Raw genomic sequence first — 24,223 nt, 5'->3', positions numbered from 1 at the left:
TTTGATTATTTAGTGACCACTTTTGTTATTTTTGAAATTTCAATGGGGAAAACGAAATTTTTTTTTTATTAATCTAAAGCAGGTACAAGGTAATATCTGTTCAAAGATAACTCTTAATCATTTAACATTGAACGCTCACACTCCTGGCATTCCCGGTGCTCGAACCCGTGACCTCAAAGAATAACAACAATTCTTTTACTACTAAGATCGCTTGGTTCGTGCGGGAAAACGAAAACTTATTCAAACATTAGTGATCATTTGTGTAATTTACGCTTTTTAATGTTATATTTTCACTAAAAATTTTGTTAAAGGTTTAACGACAGTTAACTCTTAATGACCACATCTTAATTAAATAAAAATAAAAATGACCCAATATTAATTAAATAAAAATGAAAGTGATCAAATATTATACTTTTTTGATTAGGTGAGAAAAATGTATAAAACTTAAACAAAATTAATCTACCATGTAATTCATCATTTTTTTATTGGTATGAGGTTATTACAAGAATATATGTTTAAATAACTTTTAACCATTTGACAATGACCGCTCAAACATCTATTGTAGACGTCATGCTCAAACTTGAGATAGTTATCTGGTATGGTTTGATTTAGTAAACGTTAAATACCTATAAAAGCTAACAAAATAGTATTATAGATTCATAAATAATGCCAACAAATGAGCCAACTTCAATTGAATAACTTAGGCAAACAAGTAATGTACGCATCACATTTGCTAAAACAAAGACTGTATCAACCATATATATGACCTCTCATTATCTTTTCACTCTTTCATTCATCTATAAAATATATTACATCCTTTCACGCCAATCCATACTTTCATTGTGTTTCAACTTTCTTCTGCAACCTCGCACGTCTTCGTTGTACATCAACAAACACTGGATGAAGAAGAAAACAAGGAAAAATAACATGCATGTATAACATATAAATGCTGTTTTACATGGCTAACGTAAGCATCTATAGATTTTGCATGCATATTCTCACTTGGTGGACTTGAATTCAACTTTGTGGATTTAAGAACTTATCAACCCTAGCGTTTGCTGCCCTTGAGAGAAATTTCATGCAAATTGGTGGTTGAACCCCGACTAAAGCGAGTATTGAACTCGGCAAAGTCCATATACCATCACCACAGATCAATCCGGACGCAACCGCCGCAGAAAATGCATCTGCCTTTTCCTTGTTTAACTTTTGCCAGGCGAACAAAATCAAACTTCCAACGCACATATCAATGGCGAAGTACGGGCCGAGGTAAAAAGGTATTGCCATTGCCATTGGAAGTGGAACGTAGGATCCCCATTTGTTGCCCAGCATATCTTTAGATAAGTTTATCAAAATGGCTGCACCAAAGAATACATAACACAACAACAGGCAGTCTTTTGGTAGAGCAGAGAAGCCTTGCACCCCCAATATAGACATGTTGCGGTAAACGGTTGCGAATGGAGCAGGATATTGACTTTCGGGGAGTCCGAGGTTATGGAATGCCTTGTAGAATAGCCAGAAGACACAAGGTGAAACTATGCAGCCCATGGCTGTGCCGATAACTTGGCTAACAAACATGGATCTAGGAGAAGCAAGGGTCAAGTAACCGGTCTTGAAATCCTGCATCAGGTCAGAGGCTGTTGAAACAATGTTCATCATTACACCACATGCTATCAGGCCTGCAAGGACTCCACCATTCGGACCTGCCCAAGCTCCGATGGTAAAAATTGCTAGCTTGCCGTAGGTTGAAGCAAGGGACCAATCCGTCAGGCCAGTTCCATACGCATTACAGAAAGCCAGTGCAGGTGCAAAGATATAGATGACCAAAACAAAATACCATTTGAGTTCGTGAAATATGTGCGGAAGAGTGATGGTGGAGACCGAAGCAATCGTTACGTACCCTGCAATAGAAAACCATGTAGGAATCCGATCTTTTAGAAAGACTTGAGTTCGGCGCTGGTCATCATAAGATAGCTTCTCTGAGGTATCAGGGGAGTGCTGGTCTGCAATGGGGAGAGCTTGTCGTCCTCGAAGTTGATAAAATAAGCCTGTGAGGGTTCTAGTTAACACCTTGATAAAGTTGTATAGCCCATCACCAAGAATCATGGCAATAGCAATAAATACCTGGAGTTACGAAAAAGTCGAAAGAGTCAATGAGGAAGAACATATCTTGAGATTGATATATCGTGTCGGGGAACTACAATTTCAATGGTATTAGGAAACTAACCTTGTAACCTTGCAGGCCATGCATATTGCTCGAGGAAAGATCAGCAGCATACCAATCACCCTTTCTTTCTTCAATGAGGGGCCACATTAGACCCCATGAGATTATTCCTCCAAGCAGCACTGATATGTTTATTATGTAGGGACAAATCATCCCTACTCCCACATACGTTGTTGAGAAATCAAAGAAAAACCTGAAATATTAGCAAAAGGAGACACTTTCAGTACTTGTTTCTAAAATATATTATCCTAAAATGAACTGATTTTACACACTTGTACTCGTATGCTTTAAGCCCGAATGTAGGGAAGCTAGCAAATCCGCAATCTTCTCCAGCAGTGAAAAACCACTGAAAGAAACCCCACAAAAAGCTGAAAGAGAAGAACTTACCCAATGTTTTTACTTGCTTCCTACAAAAGCATGAAAGGATTAGAATGTATATATGTCGAAACGATCAGCTTCAATTAGAAATTCGAAACTATGACACTGATTTTACTTTGCTAGCTTTGCTCCTTGAGGAGTGTGGAAGCTATTGATGAGATGTGCAGTTGCAGTACCACTGGGATATGTCAACTTGAAGTCTATGATCATGATCTGCGAAAAAAAAGAGGACAAAAAGTTGGCTATGGAGGTTAACACAGGAAAAGAAAAAAAAAAAGAAAAAAACCTTTTCCCTGCAAAATTATCATTTATTATCAGCTCAATGGTTTCAATCCTATATTATACTAGGGTGAAGTAAACAAATGGTCCATCGACTATAGAGTATTGCTTTATTAAAAGTTATAAAATGACCACCCGACTATTAATATATTCTAAACTCGTCCTTTTCCGTTTAAAAAATTGACGTTTGTCTGAATTGAATGTTAACCTATTGATTGGGACATAATAAAATATAATCTCATAACCGTTTGAATTATATTTTGTGAATCGACTCTTCGTTAACATTACGGTGTCGAGCCAGTGCTTGAAATATTAGGTCGTTGAGCTAATGCTTGAAAGCAACAGGGTGCTAGCATACATCATTAAAATATGATTTTACCATATTCCAATCAGTAGGTTAACATTTAACTCAGATGGTCATTTAAGTTTTTGACAGAAACTCAGATGGTCATTAAGTTTTTGACAGAAAATAATTAGTTTAAACATATGAATAGTTGAGTGACCATTTTGTAATTTTTAACAGTTGAAGGACTCAACAAAACAATACCCTTAAATTGAGAGATAATTTTATAATTTTTAATACTCGTGAGGCTTAACAAAACAACCTCTTATAATCGTGAGAATATTTATGTACTTTACCCTATAAACAATCATGTATGTACTATTACAGACATCGTGCATTTGGAAATTAGCATTTCTTTGTTCATTGAACACATTGTCACAGAAAGTATAGTGTACCTTCCGAAGGGGCACCACGGAGAAGAGACCAAGAAAGCTAACAACAAAGAGGAAGCCAATTATCCATCCGAGAGACGGATTCTTGAAACCGCCGTTATCGTCTGAATGTTTGGCGATGCGTTCGCTCATTCCGAAGAGGTAACTTCCGAACCCCCCTGTTAGTAAGCACATAAAGTGAGCATAAAAGTTTCTGCAGATCAGTTTGAGGTTGTCATTTAAGCAAAATGAATGATGAAATTCTCTTTAACAATCGTAATGTTGCATACATTACAAAGGTTTCAATTCAGAATATGTACTGAAACCACAAGTTGTATACTGTAAACGAAATTTGTTATGTAATTAACATAAGATAAAATCTGTGATAGGTGAAGCTATCCTAAAATTGATGTTTTTCTTTTCAATGGTTTTAGGTTACAGCATGGCATTTTCACCATTTTTCCATTATATAAAGTAGTATGTCACACAATTTCACATCAAAGATAAACGAGGGCTTCCAAAATCGCCAATGGAACTTGTTCGTGTTACAGTTTTGCAATGACCTATGTTCATCTTTACAGCACATCATATATGCATCTTCATTATTCCATATGTTGACCATTTAAGGTAAGTATGACACCTTAAAAATTCGAGACGCATGAAACACTATTATTTAAATATTTAATTATTTAAAAAAATATTTAAATTTATTCCAGTCCAGTTGAAATGTGTAAAACATTATAAGAAAAAACAAGGATATATCAAAGTCAGATGAAAACTCTTCATTTTTAAGTCGAAATTAAGACAGGTAAAAAAAACCACTCGTCTTGCTGTGTCCCTCAGTTAACATGTGTGGTGTCAAATGGTTTTGAGGTTTGGAGTCCTACCAGGATTGTTTTTTATATGTTTGAACTTTATTCATGACGTGTGTTTTCTTGGGTGTATTATTGAGTAAACTATAATACCTTAACTATTATTTTTGTTTTATTTTGATCATCCAACTATTTTTTTTTAAAATTCATACTTAATTTTTAGTTTTGATTTTATTTAGGTTACTCATGATTAAAAAATTAACCATGATACTAATGTCTCATCATAACATAATGTCATATCATCATTGAAAAAAATGTCATGTTTACAGTGGTCTGTTTACCTAGCAAAAGTTATAGTTGAGGTACTAACTATATAGTTTACCCAAAAACTAATGGCCAGTTTTATAAAAAAATAAACAAAAAGTGGATTAAAGTATAGTAATGAAAGGCAACAATGACGTGGTAATCATGGAAGAAGAACATGGACAAATTTTAAACAATGTGGAAACACACAAGAAGACATAATGGCAGCTTGACTTTAACAGTGTGAATTGTGAATAATTATAAAATTCCTTTTCATTTGGGTGACTAAAGTTAAATCTTATTGACTTTACCAGTGTTGTGATAACCACGCGAACTAGTGGCTTTCTCAATCTTAACCTTTAGTCCTTACCCATTATCATGACTCCATTCCCCAAAGCAAGAGCTTCGTCCAATTAATAATTTACCAAATGTGCACCTAGCTTTTAAATATAAACGATACTTAATTATTTTTTGAGTAAAGTGTACAAATAGTCCTTCGATTATAAAGTATTGTTGAGTCTTTTAATTATTAAAAATTATAAAATATCCTGGATATTACTTTTTTGAATTCCTCAACTATTAAAAGTTATAAAATGATCACTTAACTATTTATTATATTTTAAATTCATCATTTTCATTAAAAAATTAACAACAGTCTTAGTTGGATGTTAATATGCTATATGAGATATGATAAAATCTAAATTCATAATCTCAAATGACTATCATATCTCAGATAGTAGATTAATATCCAACTCAGACTACCATTGATTTTTAACAGAAAAGTATGAGTTTGGAACATAATGAATAGTTGAGTGATCATTTTGTAAATTTTAATAGTCAAAAGACTCAACAAAACAACTCCCTATAATCAGAAGACTATTTTGTAATTTTTAATAACCGAGGAACTCACAAATCAATAATTTTACAGTCAGAGAAACCCATCATACGAGAACACATCATGCGGAGGAGTTATCAGGAACAACGACGGATTATGTATCATGGGTTTTTACAAATTCATCGGAATTTACTCGGTAGTTGAAGCTGAATTGTGGGGAGCATATACGGGCTTGAAGTGTGCATGGGATTTAGGCCAAAAACAAGTTGAAGTAGAGACGGATAGCCTAGAAGCAATCCACCTTTTGAAAAGGAACAAGGATCAACAAGGGAGATACTCAATAATCTCACACATAAGAGAGCTTGAATCAAAGGAGTGGACAATGAAGTTCCAGCATGTTAAAAGAAACCAGAATAAAGTGGCTGATACTTTATCCAAATTGGCGTCACCGAAGGACTTAGAGGTGCATTATCTCCCCAGACCACCTTCAACAGTTCGCAGCTTACTCCAAAACGAGAGTGGCAGAAGTTAGTTTAGCTTTTTAGACTAGTTTCTTTATTCACCAAAAAAAAATATTAAGTATGCTTTTAAAAAAAATAGTTAGCTGACCAAACTGCAACAAAAATGATAGTTAGATTATTAAATGTGTAGTTTACGCAAGGAAAAAAATTCCTAACTTCACCCCACTCACTTGACACTTCCCTCCATTGAAATCGGAATTACATGGTGCTCCCCCTTTCGCTCCAAAATAGCTAACCCGACCCGATTATACAGTGTTCCTATTCCTAATCTAATTTGTGAGATTATTTTTAAACTAATTCAATGTAAGAAATTTTTTATTTTCTTTGTATAATAAAAATAATGGTAGATTATATGTCTAATATCTAAATTATCATTTTTTATTTTTAAAATCATATATAATATTTAGTTATATTTTATAATTTTAAAATCATATCTAATATTTAGTTTAGATTTAAATTTGATACCTTCACGTTAAGAACTTAACAGCACCAATAAGATGAAATTTGCATTACAAGATACGTAGAGTATTGAAAAATGGAAAGTAACTACAAGTCATCGCTATAGATAAGTTTTTAATGATTTGTATCAAATAAAAACCTAGACTAAATGTTAAATATAATATTGAAAAAAATTAAAGTTTAGGTAATAAAACAGAACAAAAGTTATAATCTAGGTACTAAACATATAGTTTACCCAAAATATTAAAAACCAAAGAGAATAAAATAAAAACTTACCGCTGAAGGCGATGCCGGAGGAGGCGACGACGCAGGTCTGAATGACGGTGTTCTCCTGGCGGGTGAAGGGCTGCCGGAAGAGGCCAGATTTCTGGAGCACTTAGTCCAAGTCTTGACGAAGAAAAACCCTAACAATCCGGCTGAGACATTGAGGGAAGGGATGATTCCGGTCGTTAAATTGAGCTTCATTACTATGAAACTGAACAATATGCTCAGCACGAAGCTCACGCCCAAGGCTCTCATCGTTAGCTGCTTCCTCCACGGCGGAACTTGCCTTCTTTCGAAGATTTGCTCCACCGACATCTCGTACTCAGCCCCCTTCTTGTACTTGTTTACATCTTCTTCTTCTACTACTTCGAATCCATGCTCCAACTTATCTTCGTCTCTTCTATTCCCATCCATTTCTCTACTTTTTTTTAGGAATCTTTTATCCCTTAATAATTGAAATGAATCTTTTTTATTGGAAAGCGGATTGATTTTATAGCTAAAACTGTCCACCGATCGGGAAAATTAAACTCACAGGAAAGAAATTATTAAAATACTCTATAGATGATAGGGTGGATAGAGTACGGCATAAAGAAATTGCTCTATATCTAGGGTAAATTACATAAATAGCCATTAGCTTATTAATATCTTTTTTCTTTTGCTTGTTTTACTATTAAAAATTAGGGGCAACTACATGTTTAGTACCTAATCTATTAATCTAATTTCATTTTGGTACCCAAATTTTTTTTTTTTAAATCATACCTAATATTTAGTTTATGTTTTATTTTGGTACCCGTCATTAAAAACATAACTGTGATGTTGATGTGTCACCATAAGATAATGTCACATCATCATTGAAAAATATAAAAATACCACATTAGTTATGTTAAATTTTTAATGGTGAGTACCAAATTGAAACTTATATTAAACGTTAGGTATGATTTTGAAAAAAAATAAAATTTATGTACTAAAATTGAAGAGTACTAAATGTATAATTTACCTTAAAATTTATAAAATAATAATTTGATATATACATTTACTCTTTTAATCCATTTTTAGTAGGTAAAGAGAGATTACGTGATTGCTTCTTAAATTGATAAAATAATATAGTTAGTATACAAAATTAATAAGAAAGGTTTAGACTGAAGTAAAATATCAGTTTTGGCGTTGAAGTTGATCATGGACTATCAAACCAGTGTTGCTCGATGAGTTCCTCCACATGGATTTACAAGATTGTGTCGTAACCGATTTCCGGTGATACGATGATTCTCGACTTATTTTGTGAAAACTCGATTTTGTAAAAAAAATGTTTCGGAGTCGCCATCGGCCTTTTGGATTAGGTAGGTTGAATACCTAAAAAAATTTCTTTTAAAAGAGTTTTTAAGAAAAACGTCATTTTAAAAGATACACCGATTCACGTGTAACCGAAATTTATTTTTTAGTATGAAAAAGGGTTCGGGGGTCGATTACGTGTAGGGAATGATAAGCACCCCCACAACGCCAAAATTAATACCCATCGATTATATATTGTCTCTAAATAATAGAAATCTAAGAATTCGAATATATATTTAAATTACGATTCTATTATTCCGAATTCAACCATACAAAAATTCTAAGGACTAAAATTCTAAAGAAAAATATAAAATATTCTTCTTATTTCCAATTGAAGAGAAAATACTCCCTAAAATACTTTAGGACGAATATTTCTCTTTCCAACTGAAATAAAAAGAATATAATAATTTTCCTAAGAATTCAATATTAAAATAATTTTTATTCAACCAAAGAAAGAAATTAAATTCATTAATCTGAATTATATTATTAGAAAAGATAAGTGATATTCAACAATTTAAAAATGCCGAGACTTAATTTCTAATAAAATTAACAAATTGTCTCGATAAGTTTAAAATAGTGAATATTTCATTTTCCCTTCAAAATTAATTAATTTTCAATGCAATCAATTTTTTTAGGTTTTTCTAGTGGGAATATTTATTTATTTTAAAATATCGGAAAAGAACATCTAGTTGTCTTAAGACTGTCCCTTCTTAATATTTTAATATACATAAATATAACCCTTAATCTAATTATGTAATTGGTTAAGTTATACTAATGAGGCTTTTAAACAAAATAAAATATGATACCTTGAAGCACTTAAAGAAAAAAATATAAATACACATGGATTAAAAGAACAATTCTAAATTTATTTTTAACTTTACATTACTTTAAAAAAACATAAATATTTTCTAAATATTATACTAAACATAGAACCAAATATTTATTCTAAAATAAAATAAAAATAAAAAAATATAACATTTATACCATGCTCTACATACAATCTTATGTACATAAAATAATGTATAATAATACAAGTGAAATAAATACCTAGAACATAAAAATACTTTAATGGTACAAAGAAATAATATACACTTGGATTCATTCATAATATAGTGACAAAATAATTATAAAGTAACTTTGATATCCTAAACATTAATAAAACAAATATTATAGCATTAAACAAGAAAATAACGCATAGAAGCACCAAAATCATAATAAAACTATAAACATAGGACTAAAATATAAAAACATCAACATCAGTAGCCAATCTCGAACAAAAAATAATACATCCAACAGAGGACTAAATTACAATAATATAAAATCATGCATCTAATTCGTAAATCTTAGAAAATAAAAGGAAATGATGACTAAATCACAAAACATGCTAAAATGTAAGGGACCTACGGCTTGATTTACCCTAAAAAGTTACTAAATCACAAATCACATTAAACGTAAAGGACCAGTAAGGTAGTTTAACCTAAAACTAGTGGCCAAATAAAACTTGCTAAAGGTCTGAGGACCTTTAACGTGGTTTACCCAAAAATATTAAGATATCAACTCTTCTTCCCCTTTCCAGAATCATTTTTGCCGTGGTTTTCTAAACCCAAACTCTTTCTCTCTTTTCTTCCTCCCTCAACCCACGGTGGCCACTAAACAAATAAATCAAAGAGAGCCACCACATACGGCGGCGCTACTACCCAAACTACACTAACTCGACTCTAATCGCTTCGTCTACGACCCTATTCAACGAGGAACACAATAAATCCCAGGTAAAATATTACTCTTAACATATTTTCTTTCCCAAAAAAAATATTTAAGCTTTATTTTAGTTTTTATTATCTTTTTAAAACGAAAAAGAGAAGAAAAAATACCTTAAGAAAAGACTCTTGTATTTCTGATGGGAAAAAACGAGAGGAAGTCTTCTTTTTTCTTCTCTCGGTTACATCGCTCGGTTCTTATAACGATTTACATAGGTTTAAAAAAGTAAATAAAAAACAATCCTAGATCTACTGTGGTGCTATTGTGTTGATGATGGAGCGTTTTTAATGCTCCAGATATTTCAGGGTTTTGTCGAGCAAGTTTGGATCGGCGGTGACGGCTGAATCATGACATCTCTATGGTTAGGATTAGGTTAGGGTTCTATTGGGGTATGAAAAATGGTGGTTACAACTGCCCCTCTTTGCTAATTACTGTGAAACGGGAATGAAGCAAAGATATAAAAACACCATTTTTCATATTGGTCTCTTCTTGTCACATTGCAACCTCTTCACTGCAAATGTCGATTCTTTTCTTCCCATGATAGTTGCACCAATAGTGATGCCGATCCAACTCCTTATGCAATGGATTTAGATGACAATGTTTGATCTACCTCATTCTGTGAAAAACGAAATGTTGGTGTTGTTCCAACTCCGTATGCGATGAAAACAAGTTAAGGTTGAACAAGTTCTTCTCATTATGAACTTGTTCTCCCTCATCGGATGAGTTTTTCTCATTATGAACTCTCCACTGAAAATGTTGATCTCATGAGTGATGTGTTGCTGATTCAACTCCATATGCAATGAATCGAGCTAAGTTTGAACAAGTTCTTCTCATTGTGAACTTCTTCTCCTTTTGTTGGACGAGTTCTTCTCATTATGAACTCTTCTGGAAATGTTGATTCACCTCCTTCTGGGGTGAATTTGAAAGGAACGAGTTCTTCTCATTACGAACCTTCTCCTTTAGGACGAGTTCTTCTCATTATGAACTCTTCTGGAAATGTTGATTCACCTCTTTCTGCGGTGGATTTGAAAGGAACATGCTCTTCTCATTACGAACCTTCTCCTTTAGGACGAGTTCTTCTCATTATGAACTCTTCTGGAAATGTTGATCGGTTTATCCTCTCTTTGAAGAGTTTTAATTCTGCAAAAAAATATCGTGTGTCAGTGATTTGTATTTAAAGTACCTGGAGGTAATGACCCGATGGTCATTAATTCTGCTGAGATCCATTTCTTTCAATGGTGACAAATATAGAATGATTCTCAGCTGAAGTCGAGAAATGAAATCTTGTTGACTCTTTGAATTCCTTAATACTGCAATTGCTGAGTTTTTGTGTTTGTTGGGTCCATCTTGGAAACGACAATGCTCATTCTCATTGAAGTGGCCTATAAAAGTCAAGTTGGAAGAAAGGCATTATTGAAAATGCTTCTAGGGAAAAATATTAAGAATGACTCATGCGGCATCCCATAAAAACGGTCTTAAGAAGGACTCAAACAATTCTCTAGAAAAATGATCCTAAGAAGGATAAAATCATTTTCAAAATAGACTTTACAGATATCCTTATGAGAGGAAAATCAAAATTTGTCATGTGTATGAAATGTATGATGCGAAGATGCAAATTCATGTATGAATGCAGGTTTTCTTAATCTGTTGGAAATGGTTGCAAGATCAGCCTTCATTGCTAGATCAATCTTCATTCTTCACCTGGTTTGATTTTCTTCTTTATCTATCGCACCTGAGTGTATTCTTTTGAATCTTGACTTGTGAATGGGCGCATCTTGCACCAGTAAATTTTTTTTTGATAAATTTAGCTTCTTCAAAAAGATTCATTTACAGTTATCAAGAAACCCCTAAAATTAGGCTTAGCTTCTTTAAAAATTCTTTGGAGATAATCATCAATAAACCCCTAAAAATCAGGCTTAGTTTCTAAAAACTCATTTGAAAACATCCCGCCCGAAGGTCTTATGGATAGCCCGAAAGACTTATCATCTTGCTCGAAAAACTTATAGATGACCTGAAGAATTTAAGCATCATGCTCAAAAGACTTACTTATCAAGAAACCCTTAAAAATCAAGCTTAATTTCTTAGTTGTCAAGGAACCCCTAAGAATTAGGCTTAGTTTCCTTTTAAAAACTCATTGAAAATCATCATCAAGAAACCCCTAAAAATCAGGCTTAGTTTCTAAAAACTCATTTGAAAATATCAAGAAATCCCTAAAAATTAGGCTTAATTTCTTTGAAATTCATTTAAAACATTAAGAAACCCCTAAAATTAAGCTTAGCTTCTTTCAAGTTCATTTGAAAACATCGAGAAACCCCTTAAAATCAGGCTTAATTTCTTTGAAATTCATTTAAAACATTAAGAAACCCCTAAAATTAAGCTTAGCTTCTTTCAAGTTCATTTGAAAACATCGAGAAACCCCTTAAAATCAGGCTTAATTTCTTTGAAATTCATTTAAAACATTAAAAAACCCCTAAAATTAAGCTTAGCTTCTTTCAAGTTCATTTGAAAACATCGAGAAACCCCTTAAAGCCAGGCTTAATTTCTAAAAATCTTCTCTCTTTTTTTTTCAGAGAGAAACTATCTCCAGCGAGATAAAATCTTCTATTTCGAGGGAAACTATCTCAAGCGAGATAAATTTTGTTTTTTAAGAAAAACAATTTTGAGTGAAATGAATATTCTTGTTTTGAGTAAAAAAATGTCTCAAGCGAGACAAAGTATGTTTTAAGAAAAATAATTGTAATGAAACGAAATGTCTTGTTGTGAGAAAAAAATGTCTCAAGTGAGACAAAGTCTATTTTAAGGGAAACTATCTCAAGGGAGATAAAATTTGTTTCAGGAGAAACTTCTCAAGGGAGACAAAATTTTATTTCAAGGGAAACATATTCAAAGATTTTGTTTCAAGAGAAATTGTCTCATGGGAGACAAAATTTGTTCTTTGGAAAACTATCTCATATGAGATCAATTTTGTTTTAAATATTCCAAAATTTTGGAGAATGTCTTAAGCGAGACGATGCTTGTTTTGAGAGAAAAATATCTCAAGTGAAACAAAATTTATTTTAAGAGAAAAATGTCTCAAGCGAGACAAAATTTGTTTTTAAGAAAAACAACTTTGAAATTTGTGTTCCGAAGGAAAATGTCTCAAGTGAAACAAAATTTTTTTAAGAGAAAAATATCTCAAGTGAGACGACATTTTGTTTCGAGAGAAACAACACCCAAGGAGGTAGAGAATCTGCTTGTTCCTGCACGTTGAGGAAATATCTTCAGAAGATCTAATTGTTGACTTCAGGAAGTTAAAGCTGTGGATGGCATTGTTCTTTTAGGTTGAAGACATCTGGTCATTTCCGAGCTTTTATTTCCTGAAATATCAAAATAATGTATTTATGACTACCTATCTTGTATGTTTATGGGTGTCATGATGAAGTTTGTATGTATGTGTTGATGTATGTATGTTTTCTCAGTGGGAAGTAGAATGGTTGCGAGAGAAATCTTCATTTTTTACCTGACTCAGTTAGTCTTTATTTCCACCAGGGTGTACTCTTGCAAACCTCGACCTCAGACTATTTATTTTCCTTGCCCCATCAAAAAAAATGTTTCCCTTGCCCCAGCTTTGATTTCGAGCTTCGGAGGGATATTCGTTGAATTCCAATATATGCTTCCAGAGAGATTATCTTGTTTGAAATTTTTTTTCTTCCTTTGAATTTTCAAAATTTTGAAAAATATTGAAAAGATTTTTTTTTTGTATTCTTCTAAGTTTCACAATTGCAACAAATCATAAAACAGAAGTTCATTGAATATCAAAAGAATCAACTGCTTTTTAATCTTTGATAGTTACAAATCTTTGACAATTGTCAGGATTGAAAGGTTGGTTTTGAGGTTGGCTACCTAAATTTAAGGTTTATTTCCTCGATTCATCCTTTTTCTTTTCTCGGTCTTCGTGAAAATAGGACATGCCCCTCTTTCATGGTTTGTCATTTTGATCGGAGGCGGACAAAATGAAGCAGCTAACATTGTCAATTGCTAGACTCTTTAAAGCACTTTTGTTTCAATTCTCTGAAATCTTCCATTTGTTCAAGCTTTGTAGACTCTTCTAGCAAAGATAGTGCAGAAATATTGGTCTAAAAATGAGATTATTGAGTGCTCGTGTGAGTTCGACTATAACAGGTGTTCCTCAACTCCCTTAGTCCATATTTACTGAAACTCCTTATTTAGTAAATTTGATTTAATTTGCCATAGTTGGGCTAGCTGAATTCAACTTTATTGTATTTATATATTATAATTGCCTTGATTTGGCTAGCTGAAGAATTCATGTCGTCATAAAGTCTTTGACCTAACAATCACAGTGGAGCAAACACCAAATTGCCAAGTACCCGATCAATTTCATGGTTTGAATATAATCTATTCATAAAGCCAGGGCTTTCGAGTTCCCTCTATAACCAATTGCTTTAGCGAATAGCTCAGCTTTATTGTATAAATATATATATTTTGGGTATACAGATTCCATTTCTTAAGCTTGTCGAGGAGAATCCGTTATAGTCCCGGTGTTTGTTATAGGTCAAAAATCTCATCGTTAGAGTTCAATTTCCAAGTAACTGACCTAAATTAGATTCAACTACTCGACCATTCCATCTGTGAAGATCATGATCATCCTTGAACGTCATTAACAGAAGTAGGAACCAATTAGCTTAGCAATCTCATGTACAAGTTTCCCCATTTTGTCAGCTCTTAACACATACCTGAATGCCAAACCCTTGATTAACTCTGCATGTAAGGAGAAAACTAGATCGGTCCCTTCAAGATAAGGGTATGAATTGTGGTGTAATTCTGGAGTAGGATCAATGGATCCTTGTTTTGCAGGGGTTCAAACTTGTCATTTATCAAAGATTTACAATCTCTATTATTAAAGAATTTTTTAATTAACTTGATATTCAAAGAATTTCAAAATTGCCAATTTGATTCAATATTCACAATCCTTAAAATAGCATAAGTTCATTCAAATATCCTTAAAGAAAGCTGGTAAAAGACAAAAAATAAATTCCAACAAAATAATCTTAACATAAGGTGCAGTTGAGGTGGATAAAAACCTCCACTTGTTCATCTAGATTATCCCATTATTCCTAGAAAGTTGAATGTCTAATTGGATTAGGGTCTTTACCCTTATTTGATCCCTATATCTCGATCATTTCTCGTGTCAGGACTCCCTTGTCAACGAGCTTTTCTATCTCTCCATCAATGATATGCATTTATCAGTGGGATGGCCCAATACCCCCAAATGAAAATCACAAGCACTATTCAGGTCATAGCCATAAGCAGAAGGGTTAGTCTTCATTCTTAAAGGCCTTGGGGTGAGATATTGACTCTTGATTAAAGGGGATAACAAGTCAGAAATGGGCACTTGAAAAACCTTAAGGGTGGGTCGTGTTTTTCCAAGACATCTTTTGTGGCCAGTCTCGGATTACTTCTCTTTTGTTTTCCTTCTTATCATTTCCTATTTCATTCTCATTTTTGAGCAAAAAAGAAGTCTCGAGAGTTAAATCCTTAAAATTTTCCCCACATACTTTACTCTCATTGTTTTTGCTCTTTTTTTCTTCATGTCTTTTTTCGTATGCTCTTCATTTATTTTGACCCTATCCACTCCATTCTGGGATCCGACTCCCAATTTCTTGATTGCAAATGACTAATTGTTAACATCTACCTCTATAACTCCATGAGCCAACAAATCTTGTACTTGTCGTCTGAAGTTACCACAATTCTCAATGGAGTGTCCTCGGGTTCCGACATGATATTCACAAGAAACTTTCTCATTATACCAACTCGGATGAGGTGGTAACAGCTACTTAGCCAGACGTGGAATAATCAATTGGGCTTCGAGCAACTTGGAATATAATTTTCTGTATGAAGATGAAGGGAAACTGAGTTGAGGCTCTTTTGATTTCATTTTCTCTTTGACACATTTATGATCATCTTGAAGACATAGTGAAGGATAATTGAGATATTCATTTTGAAGGTTCAACTTTTGACTAATGTCTTGTGGGAGACATTGGCTTGCAGATCCTCCCCCATTGATAAATTTTAAACTTTTAGGGAGCTTAGGTTTTCCATCTTCAAAGCATAACAACCCTTCCGTGATGAGGTTTTGAACCTTTAATCGCATAACCACACAACTTTTCGTCGAGTGACTAAAATCTCCATAATGGTAACTGCATGAATTTTTGACACCTTGCCAATTTGGACGCAAATAAGTATTAGGCTTTAGAGGAATAGGAGTTAAAAGGCAACTTTCAAAGAGAAATGGTAACAATTCTGAATATGACCCTGGAATCAGAGTTAGAGGTATCCTCTTCTTTTTCTTCTTTTCTTTCTAGCCTTCTTTACTAGCATTTGAACTTCCTCTATGCCTCTCTTCTTTAAGTCAGACTCAACTTTCATGTTAAAAGTTTCACCTTCAATCTTCATTTTTCCTAGTTTGATCTCTGTCACATTTTCTAGAATCACACCCGATTGTCGGAATTGACTCGGATTACTATATTCCTCAGCATGTTCTTGATTATTTGCTGTCATCATATTGGCCACACAATCAATATTCAAAGTCTCTTTGAAAGCCTCTATAGCAGGATCCTCTGGTTGTTTCTCTCCATGAATCAAGACATTCATCATTTGCATCATTTTAAACATTCGCTCCCTTGACTCATCCTGAAACTTCTTTGCTTGATCATTCATTTATTTTTGAATCTTGACAAGTTGCTCTTGGAGTTTCTCGATTCTATTAACACGTGCTGAAATCTCATTCATGGCTCTTATCTTTCCGTAGGAAGACCAAGTTGACTCCAATTTTTAATTTCTACCATGGAATACTCAATAAATTACTCACAAACTTTTATGTGTGGAAAAAAATTTGAAATGAATAAAATGTGAATATGTACTATAAAAATGCTTAAATGAATGGCATGCAAAATGTAATGATGCAAATGCAACGAAGGTGTTGATTCCAAAGTAATTGTCATAAAACAACTTCCAAAGAATATACAATGTCTCAATACACTGAGGTAGATGAAAACTACAAATCACGTTGTATTGCTCGACTTCTTCAATTTTGATCGAATATGCAGGAAACGATCTTCTTTTATCCTTGGCTTGATGAAAAAAAATCCAATGTTTCGACTTCTTTTCCAAAAATGCATTTGTTGAGCGACCATATACGATTGACATCATCTATTGTCTCATGTTGGCTATCATTGTTACTTGATGACTTTAAACATATTATTTCTTTTCGGTTAGTTGTATCAACATCGTCGTAGAACCCTTGAAAAACTTGTTTTATTGCATCATTTGAGTTTCATGTATTCAGCTTGACGTACCTCTTCAGCTATTTCCTGGAGCACCCTTCTGGAATATTGATGCGTTTTTGCATTTCTATTCTACATCTTCAATTGACATTTTCGTATTGAAAGCCTTCTAATGCGACTATTAACTTGGGGATCAATACCTTTTATGATATGATATGTATAAAACATGTGTTAATTTCAAGGTAATTATCTCAGAACAACTTTCAAAGAGCTCACAACGTCCCTACATGTCAAAGCAGATAAAATATTTATCCCTTCGTATGACATTGTCGTTTCAAAAACCTTCTAATTTTGATAAATAACTCGGGTATTAACAACAAGTTTATGCACAAAATAAAGCAACAAGATAAGGAAAAGATGTTAGTAAAAATAATAATCAAAGAGAGGAAATGTATGTTTGTGAACTATGAAAAGATTAAATTCCACTGGTAAATGAACCATAAAATACAGTGAATAAAACCTATAGAGAAAATTAAAACCCTAACCGCATAATTTCTAGTTCACATGCAATTATTTAAAAAGGATCTATCGAATAAATTAAAAGAAAAATATTAGAGTTCAATTCTCCTTTGTGTACACTTATATGGGTACCTATGAACAGAGTTTCAGTACGGTCTTAGATTGGGTGGGTTTCTACAGTTGACTATATGCAGAGTTTTGGTTCTAGGAATAAAGGTACTCGAATTGTCCTTGTCGGTGCCCCATTGGGCGAGCCAGACCCTCAATCCTCACCCATTATAGGCTTAACCGGATCGAGTTCAATTCGAGGGGGCACATTTCTCTATGCCTGACACGGAGAATAAATCCTCATGAAAACATATGACATATGAACCCCGGAAGCTACTTGCTAGGTTTGACATGGAGAATAAATTCTCACGAAGACGTCGCTTTCACTCCCACTTAAAAGGAAGAGATCGGGTATAGAGCTTATGTTATGCAATGCAAGTGTCATGTGTGAGGAGAAATTATCAAACCTTTGACAAACAACCACACAAAAATGAACTAAAGCGAATCTAATACTTTAATATACGAGAATCAATCAAATGCACATATTAGTATACAAAATATAAAGTTAAATAACGATTGAAAGGAATCAAAGGAATCGTAAATTAAATAAAACCAACTTCTCAATTTCTAACTATAGAAACAATATATAATCGATTTATGGCTTGACACTCTAGATCCCCAGTGGAGTTGCCAAGCTGTCGTAACCGATTTCCAGCGATACGACGAGTCTCGACTCATTTTGTAAAAACTCGATTTTGTAAAAGAAATGTTTCGGAGTCGCTATCGACCTTTTGGATTAGGTAGGTTGAATACCTACAAAATTTTCTTTTAAAAAGAGTTTTTAAGAAAAACGTCATTTTAAAAGATACACCGATCCACGTGTAACCAGAAATTCATTTTTTAGTATGAAAAAGGGTTCGGGGGTCAATTACGTGTGGGGAAGGAAAATCATCCCCACAACGCCCAAAATTAGTACCCATCGATTATATATTATCTCTAAATAGTAGAAATCTAAGAATTCAAATATATATTTAAATTACGATTCCATTATTCCGAATTCAACCATACAAAAATTCTAAGGACTAAAATTCTAAAGAAAAAATATAAAATATTCTTCTTATTTCCAATTGAAAAGAAAATACTCCTTAAAATACTTTAGGACGAATATTTCTCTTTCCAACTGAAATAAAAAGAATATAATAATTTTTCCTAAGAATTCAATATTAAAATAATTTTTATTCAACCAAAGAAAGAAATTAAATTCATTAATCCGAATTATATTATTAGAAAAGATAAGTGATATTCAACAATTTAAAAATGCCGATACTTATAAAATTAGCAAATTGTCTCGATAAGTTTAAAATAGTGAATATTTCATTTTCCATTCAAAATTAATTAATTTTCAAAGCAATCAATTTTTTTAGGTTTTTCTAGTGGAAATATTTATTTATTTTAAAATATCGGAAAAGAACATCTAGTTATCTTAAGACTGTCCCTTCTTAATATTTTAATATACATAAATATTACTCTTAATCCAATTATGTAATCGGTTAAGTTGTACTAATGAGGCTTTTAAACAAAATAAAATATGATACATTGAAGCACTTAGAGAAAAAATATAAATACACATGGATTAAAAGAACAATTCTAAATTTATTTTTAACTTTACATTACTTAAAAATATATAAATATTTTCTAAATATTATACTAAACATAGAACCAAATATTTATTCTAAAATAAAATAAAAATAAAAAAATATAACATTTATACCATGCTCTACATACAATCTTATGTACATAAAATAATGTATAATAATACAAGTGAAATAAATACCTAGAACATAAAAATACTTTAATGGTACAAAGAAATAATATACACTTGGATTCATTCATAATATAGTGACAAAATAATTATAAAGTAACTTTGATATCCTAAACATTAATAAAACAAATATTATAGCATTAAACAAGAAAATAACAAATAGAAGCACCAAAATCATAATAAAACCATAAACATAGGACTAAAATATAAAAACATCAACATCAGTAGCCAATCTCGAACAAAAAATAATACATCCAACAGAGGACTAAATTACAATAATATAAAATCATACATTTAATTCGTAAATCTTAGAAAATAAAAGGAAATGGTGACTAAATCACAAAACACGCTAAAATGTAAGGGACCTACGGCGTGATTTACACTAAAAAGTTACTAAATCACGAATCACATTAAACATAAAGGACCAGTAAGGTAGTTTAACCTAAAACTAGTGGCCAAATAAAACATGCTAAAGGTCCAGGGACCTTTAACGTGGTTTACCCAAAAATATTAAGATATCAACTCTTCTTCCCCTTTCCAGAATCATTTTTGCCGTGGTTTTCTAAACCCAAACTCTTTCTCTCTTTTCTTCCTCCCTCAACCCACGATGGCCACTCAACAAATAAATCAAAGAGAGCCACCACATACGGGGGCGCTACTACCCAAACTACACTAACCCGACTCTAATCGCTTCGTCTACGACCCTATTCAACGAGGAACACATAAATCCCAGTAAAATATTACTCTTAACCAATGTTATTAAAACCGGACCGGGCCGCCGTTCGACCGGTTGAACCGTGAACCGGTGGCCTGTCCGGTCCGGTTAACTCTCAAAATCGATTAGCACAGAACCGGTAAAGAACCGGCTGAAAACCGGGAAAACCGGGGTGAACCGGCTGAAAACCAGCAAAATCGGTTTGAACCGCCGGTTCATTTTTTTTCTTTAAAAAAAATTAAACCAAACGACGTCGTTTGTTCAACGAGCCGAGTCAAATTCGAGTATTGCTGAGCTCGACTCAAACTCAAAACTTTAATAGTAAGCTCAACTCGACTCAAAAACTCACGAGCTAAAAATTATCAACTCGAAATATAATATTAAAACTTGAAATCGAAAAGGCTCGAACTCAAAAAAAAATTTAGAAGTTCGATTGAAGCCTAAAATTTGAGCTCAATTGAAGCGAAAGAATAGTTAGCTTTGTGCTCACCAAAAGGCTTCATGATTTTGAATGTCAAATTACCTCTATTATTTATAGAAGTAAGTTGGGATGCTCTTCTATGTTTCTTAGCCATGTGAAATTGTTTTTTTTAAACAATTAAACCAAATGACATCATTTGTTATAATTTTTTTAAGCCCCAATTTTATTTTTTTTGATTATAGTTATATAATTATATTTATTATTTAATATGTTTTACCTTAAATATTATGTTGTAGTTGATTTGAATCATTTTGTTTCACTTGATTTTATGGTTTTTCATTTATACATGTTATGACTTGTGATATTTTTATACCTTTTAATATTGTAAACTTAAAAAAAGTGTTACATATATATTAATATTGCTTTGAATATTATGTAAAATTAAAAAAATATATTATTTTATATAAACTCCGGTTCAACCATGGTTGAACCCGGTTGAACCAGTGAACCAGTACCTTCACCAGTTCAATGTCCGGTCCGGTTTTGAAAACATTACTCTTAACATATTTTCTTTCCCCAAAAAAAATATTTAAGCTTTGTTTTAATTTTTATTATCTTTTTAAAACGAAAAGGAGAAGAAAAAATACTTTAAGAAAAGGCTCTTGTATTTCTGATGGAAAAAAAGAGAGAGGAAGTCTTCTTTTTTCTTCTCTCGGTTACATCGCTCGATTCTTATAACCGATTTACATAGGTTTAAAAAAATAAATAAAAAACAATCCTAGATCTACTGTGGTGCTACTGTGTTGATGATGGAGCATTTTTAATGCTTAAGATATTTCGGGTTTTGTCGAGTAAGTTTGGATCGACGGTGACGGTTGAATCATGACATCTATGGATTAGGATTAGGTTAGGGTTCTCTTGGAGTATGAAAAATGGTGGTTACAATTGGGTAGTAACATCCAAGACCCCTCGTATTTTTCGGTTAATGAGGAGAATTGGGACGTTCTCTTTGGATCGATTCTATGGTGCCTATGGGTTCGGAGGAATATGTTTATTTTTCAACTGGAGTTCTTAGATAGGGAGAGCGTGGTTCAACGTGGCCGTCGGATGTGCACTAAAGCTGCCCACGCATTTGCTCAGAAAATATCACACAAGCCTGGACTTCCACGAGCAAAACTGGGGTAATACTACTTGGAGTTCGCCTCCGATTGGGTGGGTGAAGCTTAATATTGACGGTGCCCGCAATTCGTCAACAGGACGTGCGTCTTGTGGAGGAGTTATTTGGGATTCTAATGATCGATGGATAATGGGTTTCACTAAATCCTTAAGATGCTTTTCTGTCTTAGATGCGGAACTTTGGGACATTTATAAGGGTTTTAATATAGCCAGGGAGTTGGGCTTCGTAGAAACGGACTCTAAAAAGGCGTCTATGGAGGGGGTCTTCCATATGATTCCTCATTTGGTTGAAATGATTTGTCGCAGTTGGCAACTTCAGTTTTCTCATGTTTATGTTCTGTGTGAGGCAAACAGAGTGGCGGACACGATGGCTGAGGGCTCATGGACCGTTCCTTTTGGCACAATTCGACATCTCCAACAGCCTGCAGCAGTAGATTCTTTACTGCGTGAAGATCTGGCAATGGACTCTAGGTCTTACATGCTTGTTCTCCTTTTGTATTAAAAACAGAAGTTGATCATGGCATGGACTATAGATTCATTCAGCGAACGTTGTTCTGAGCTGAGCACACGACAGTCTGCTTTGAGGGTGTGGTAATGATTGGCCTAGAAACGAGTGGGTTGTATTGGTTTTATTAAGATCGATCTCATATATTTCGAATGACTTTAGTCGGATACTCTTTTTCCTCCATTTAAATTTAAGGAGATTTTTTTAATGAAATCTCGATCATAGTTGTTATCTTTGTATGTTTCCACTCTTAATTACGTACAAGACGTTCTTTCAAAACAAAAATATGTTGATAAATCGATTATAGTGACCGAGGAACAATCTTAAATCACTCATCTTTCCTTGGTTGTAAAATTAATTGTGGAAACAGTTTGACACCCCAAAAATTAACACTTGTCAAACGAACAACCCTTGGAGAATGATTATAACGATTTAATTTTGACAACCTTACGGACGACAAAGACCCATAATCTAATCAATATACTCAACTGTACAAACCACTTAAATCATGTAATGCCCTTGATATAATGTTCCGAAAAATTAAAAAAATAGTGATTTTAGGGTTTGTTTCAATTAAATTAGGTTTCCTTATTTATTTGGGGTGTGATTAGATTACTAAAAAAATATTTTATTTTTTAATAAAATTAAATTTTAAAAATTATTAAAAATAACTTTTGGGTATGTGTTCCAAAAAATGAGTTCGAAAGTCGATTACGTATAAGGAATGATTAGCACCACCGTAACACCTTAAAATCAGTTCCTAATCGATTAATGCTTGTCTTTATAATGGTCAATTAAGACTTCAAATTTTAATTAATTAATAATCTTTTTTTCAATCGAACAAATGCAATGCAATGCCATGTGATCATTCAAAGTTCTAGGGAGAAAATGTCAATATTTCATTTCTTTCAATAGAAGAGAGACAACTCTCTAATATAAAGTAGGACGACACTCTCTCTTTCCAATCAAAGCGAAGAAATATTGATATTCCTCTCCAAGAATTTAAGGTTTCTAAGGTAAAAAGGCTGACATTTTGACACTTTCGATCGAAGAGAAATGACCTCCTAATATGAATTAGGGAAACAATTTCTCATTCCAACTAAAGTAAAGAAATGCCGATGTTTTCTCATGATCTAGCATTAGACTTAATTCAAATTGAAAATATGCAACAAAAATTCAAATCATTTAAAATTACCCATCCATTTAAGATGGATAAAAAATATTCAATTATTTACAAAAACTAAGTCCAAATCCTCGATAGAATCAAACAAATGTTTCTTGATAAATTTAAATAAAAATATTTCTTTTTCCATTCTCTTGATTAATTTTGATGTGTCATCATTTTCTTTCGTTTCACTGCAAGATATTTTCTTATTTTAAATTAATGAGGTTAAAGGGTCACTTTTGCCCCTATAGCAAGCCCAATTTATTAAATTTGCCCCTATTATTTTTTTTCCATCAATTTAGCCCTCAAAATTGTTTAGGGTATTCATCATTACCCTAGAAATCCGTTGACCATTTTGACTAACAGAACTATAAGCCTTCTGCGTCTGTAGATAAATGGATTAGGTAAAAATATTTATTAAACACAATGATTAGAATAAATTCTCAAAATTTTCTTATTTGTTTCAGTGAGATTAAGGGATTAGATCAAATTTTTGGGGATTTTTTTCTAACTGTTGTATTTAGTAAATATTTTATTATTTATTTTTAATACATGTCACATCATCAACAAGCCACGTCAGTAATATTGACTGATCTAAAAATTGATGGTGTTGATAAACATAGAAGACTAATGGTTATGTTAGTCAAAACAGACTTCGAGGGCTAGAATGAACAACTTAAACAACTTCGAGGGCTA

The 24,223-nt window shown here is 32.9% G+C and overlaps 1 protein-coding gene across 1 annotated transcript; it reads right to left on the bottom strand.

Moving 5' to 3' along the window:
• Positions 1–664: 664 nt before the first annotated feature.
• LOC120151701 (probable metal-nicotianamine transporter YSL7) lies at positions 665–7,272 on the bottom strand. Its single transcript, XM_039164081.1, is given in 7 exon segments — positions 665–2,121; positions 2,225–2,414; positions 2,494–2,628; positions 2,715–2,812; positions 3,617–3,771; positions 6,799–6,900; positions 6,903–7,272. Coding segments are annotated over 7 exon segments (2,082 nt in total). The 5' UTR covers positions 7,201–7,272; the 3' UTR covers positions 665–1,017.
• Between the last annotated feature and the right edge of the window lie 16,951 nt (positions 7,273–24,223).

The sequence above is a fragment of the Hibiscus syriacus genome, unplaced genomic scaffold (assembly GCF_006381635.1).
Source record: "Hibiscus syriacus cultivar Baekdansim isolate YM2019G1 unplaced genomic scaffold, ASM638163v2 tig00111067_pilon, whole genome shotgun sequence".
Classification (NCBI taxonomy): Eukaryota; Viridiplantae; Streptophyta; class Magnoliopsida; order Malvales; family Malvaceae; genus Hibiscus; species Hibiscus syriacus.
This window is presented reverse-complemented; position numbering and strand designations above follow the sequence as displayed.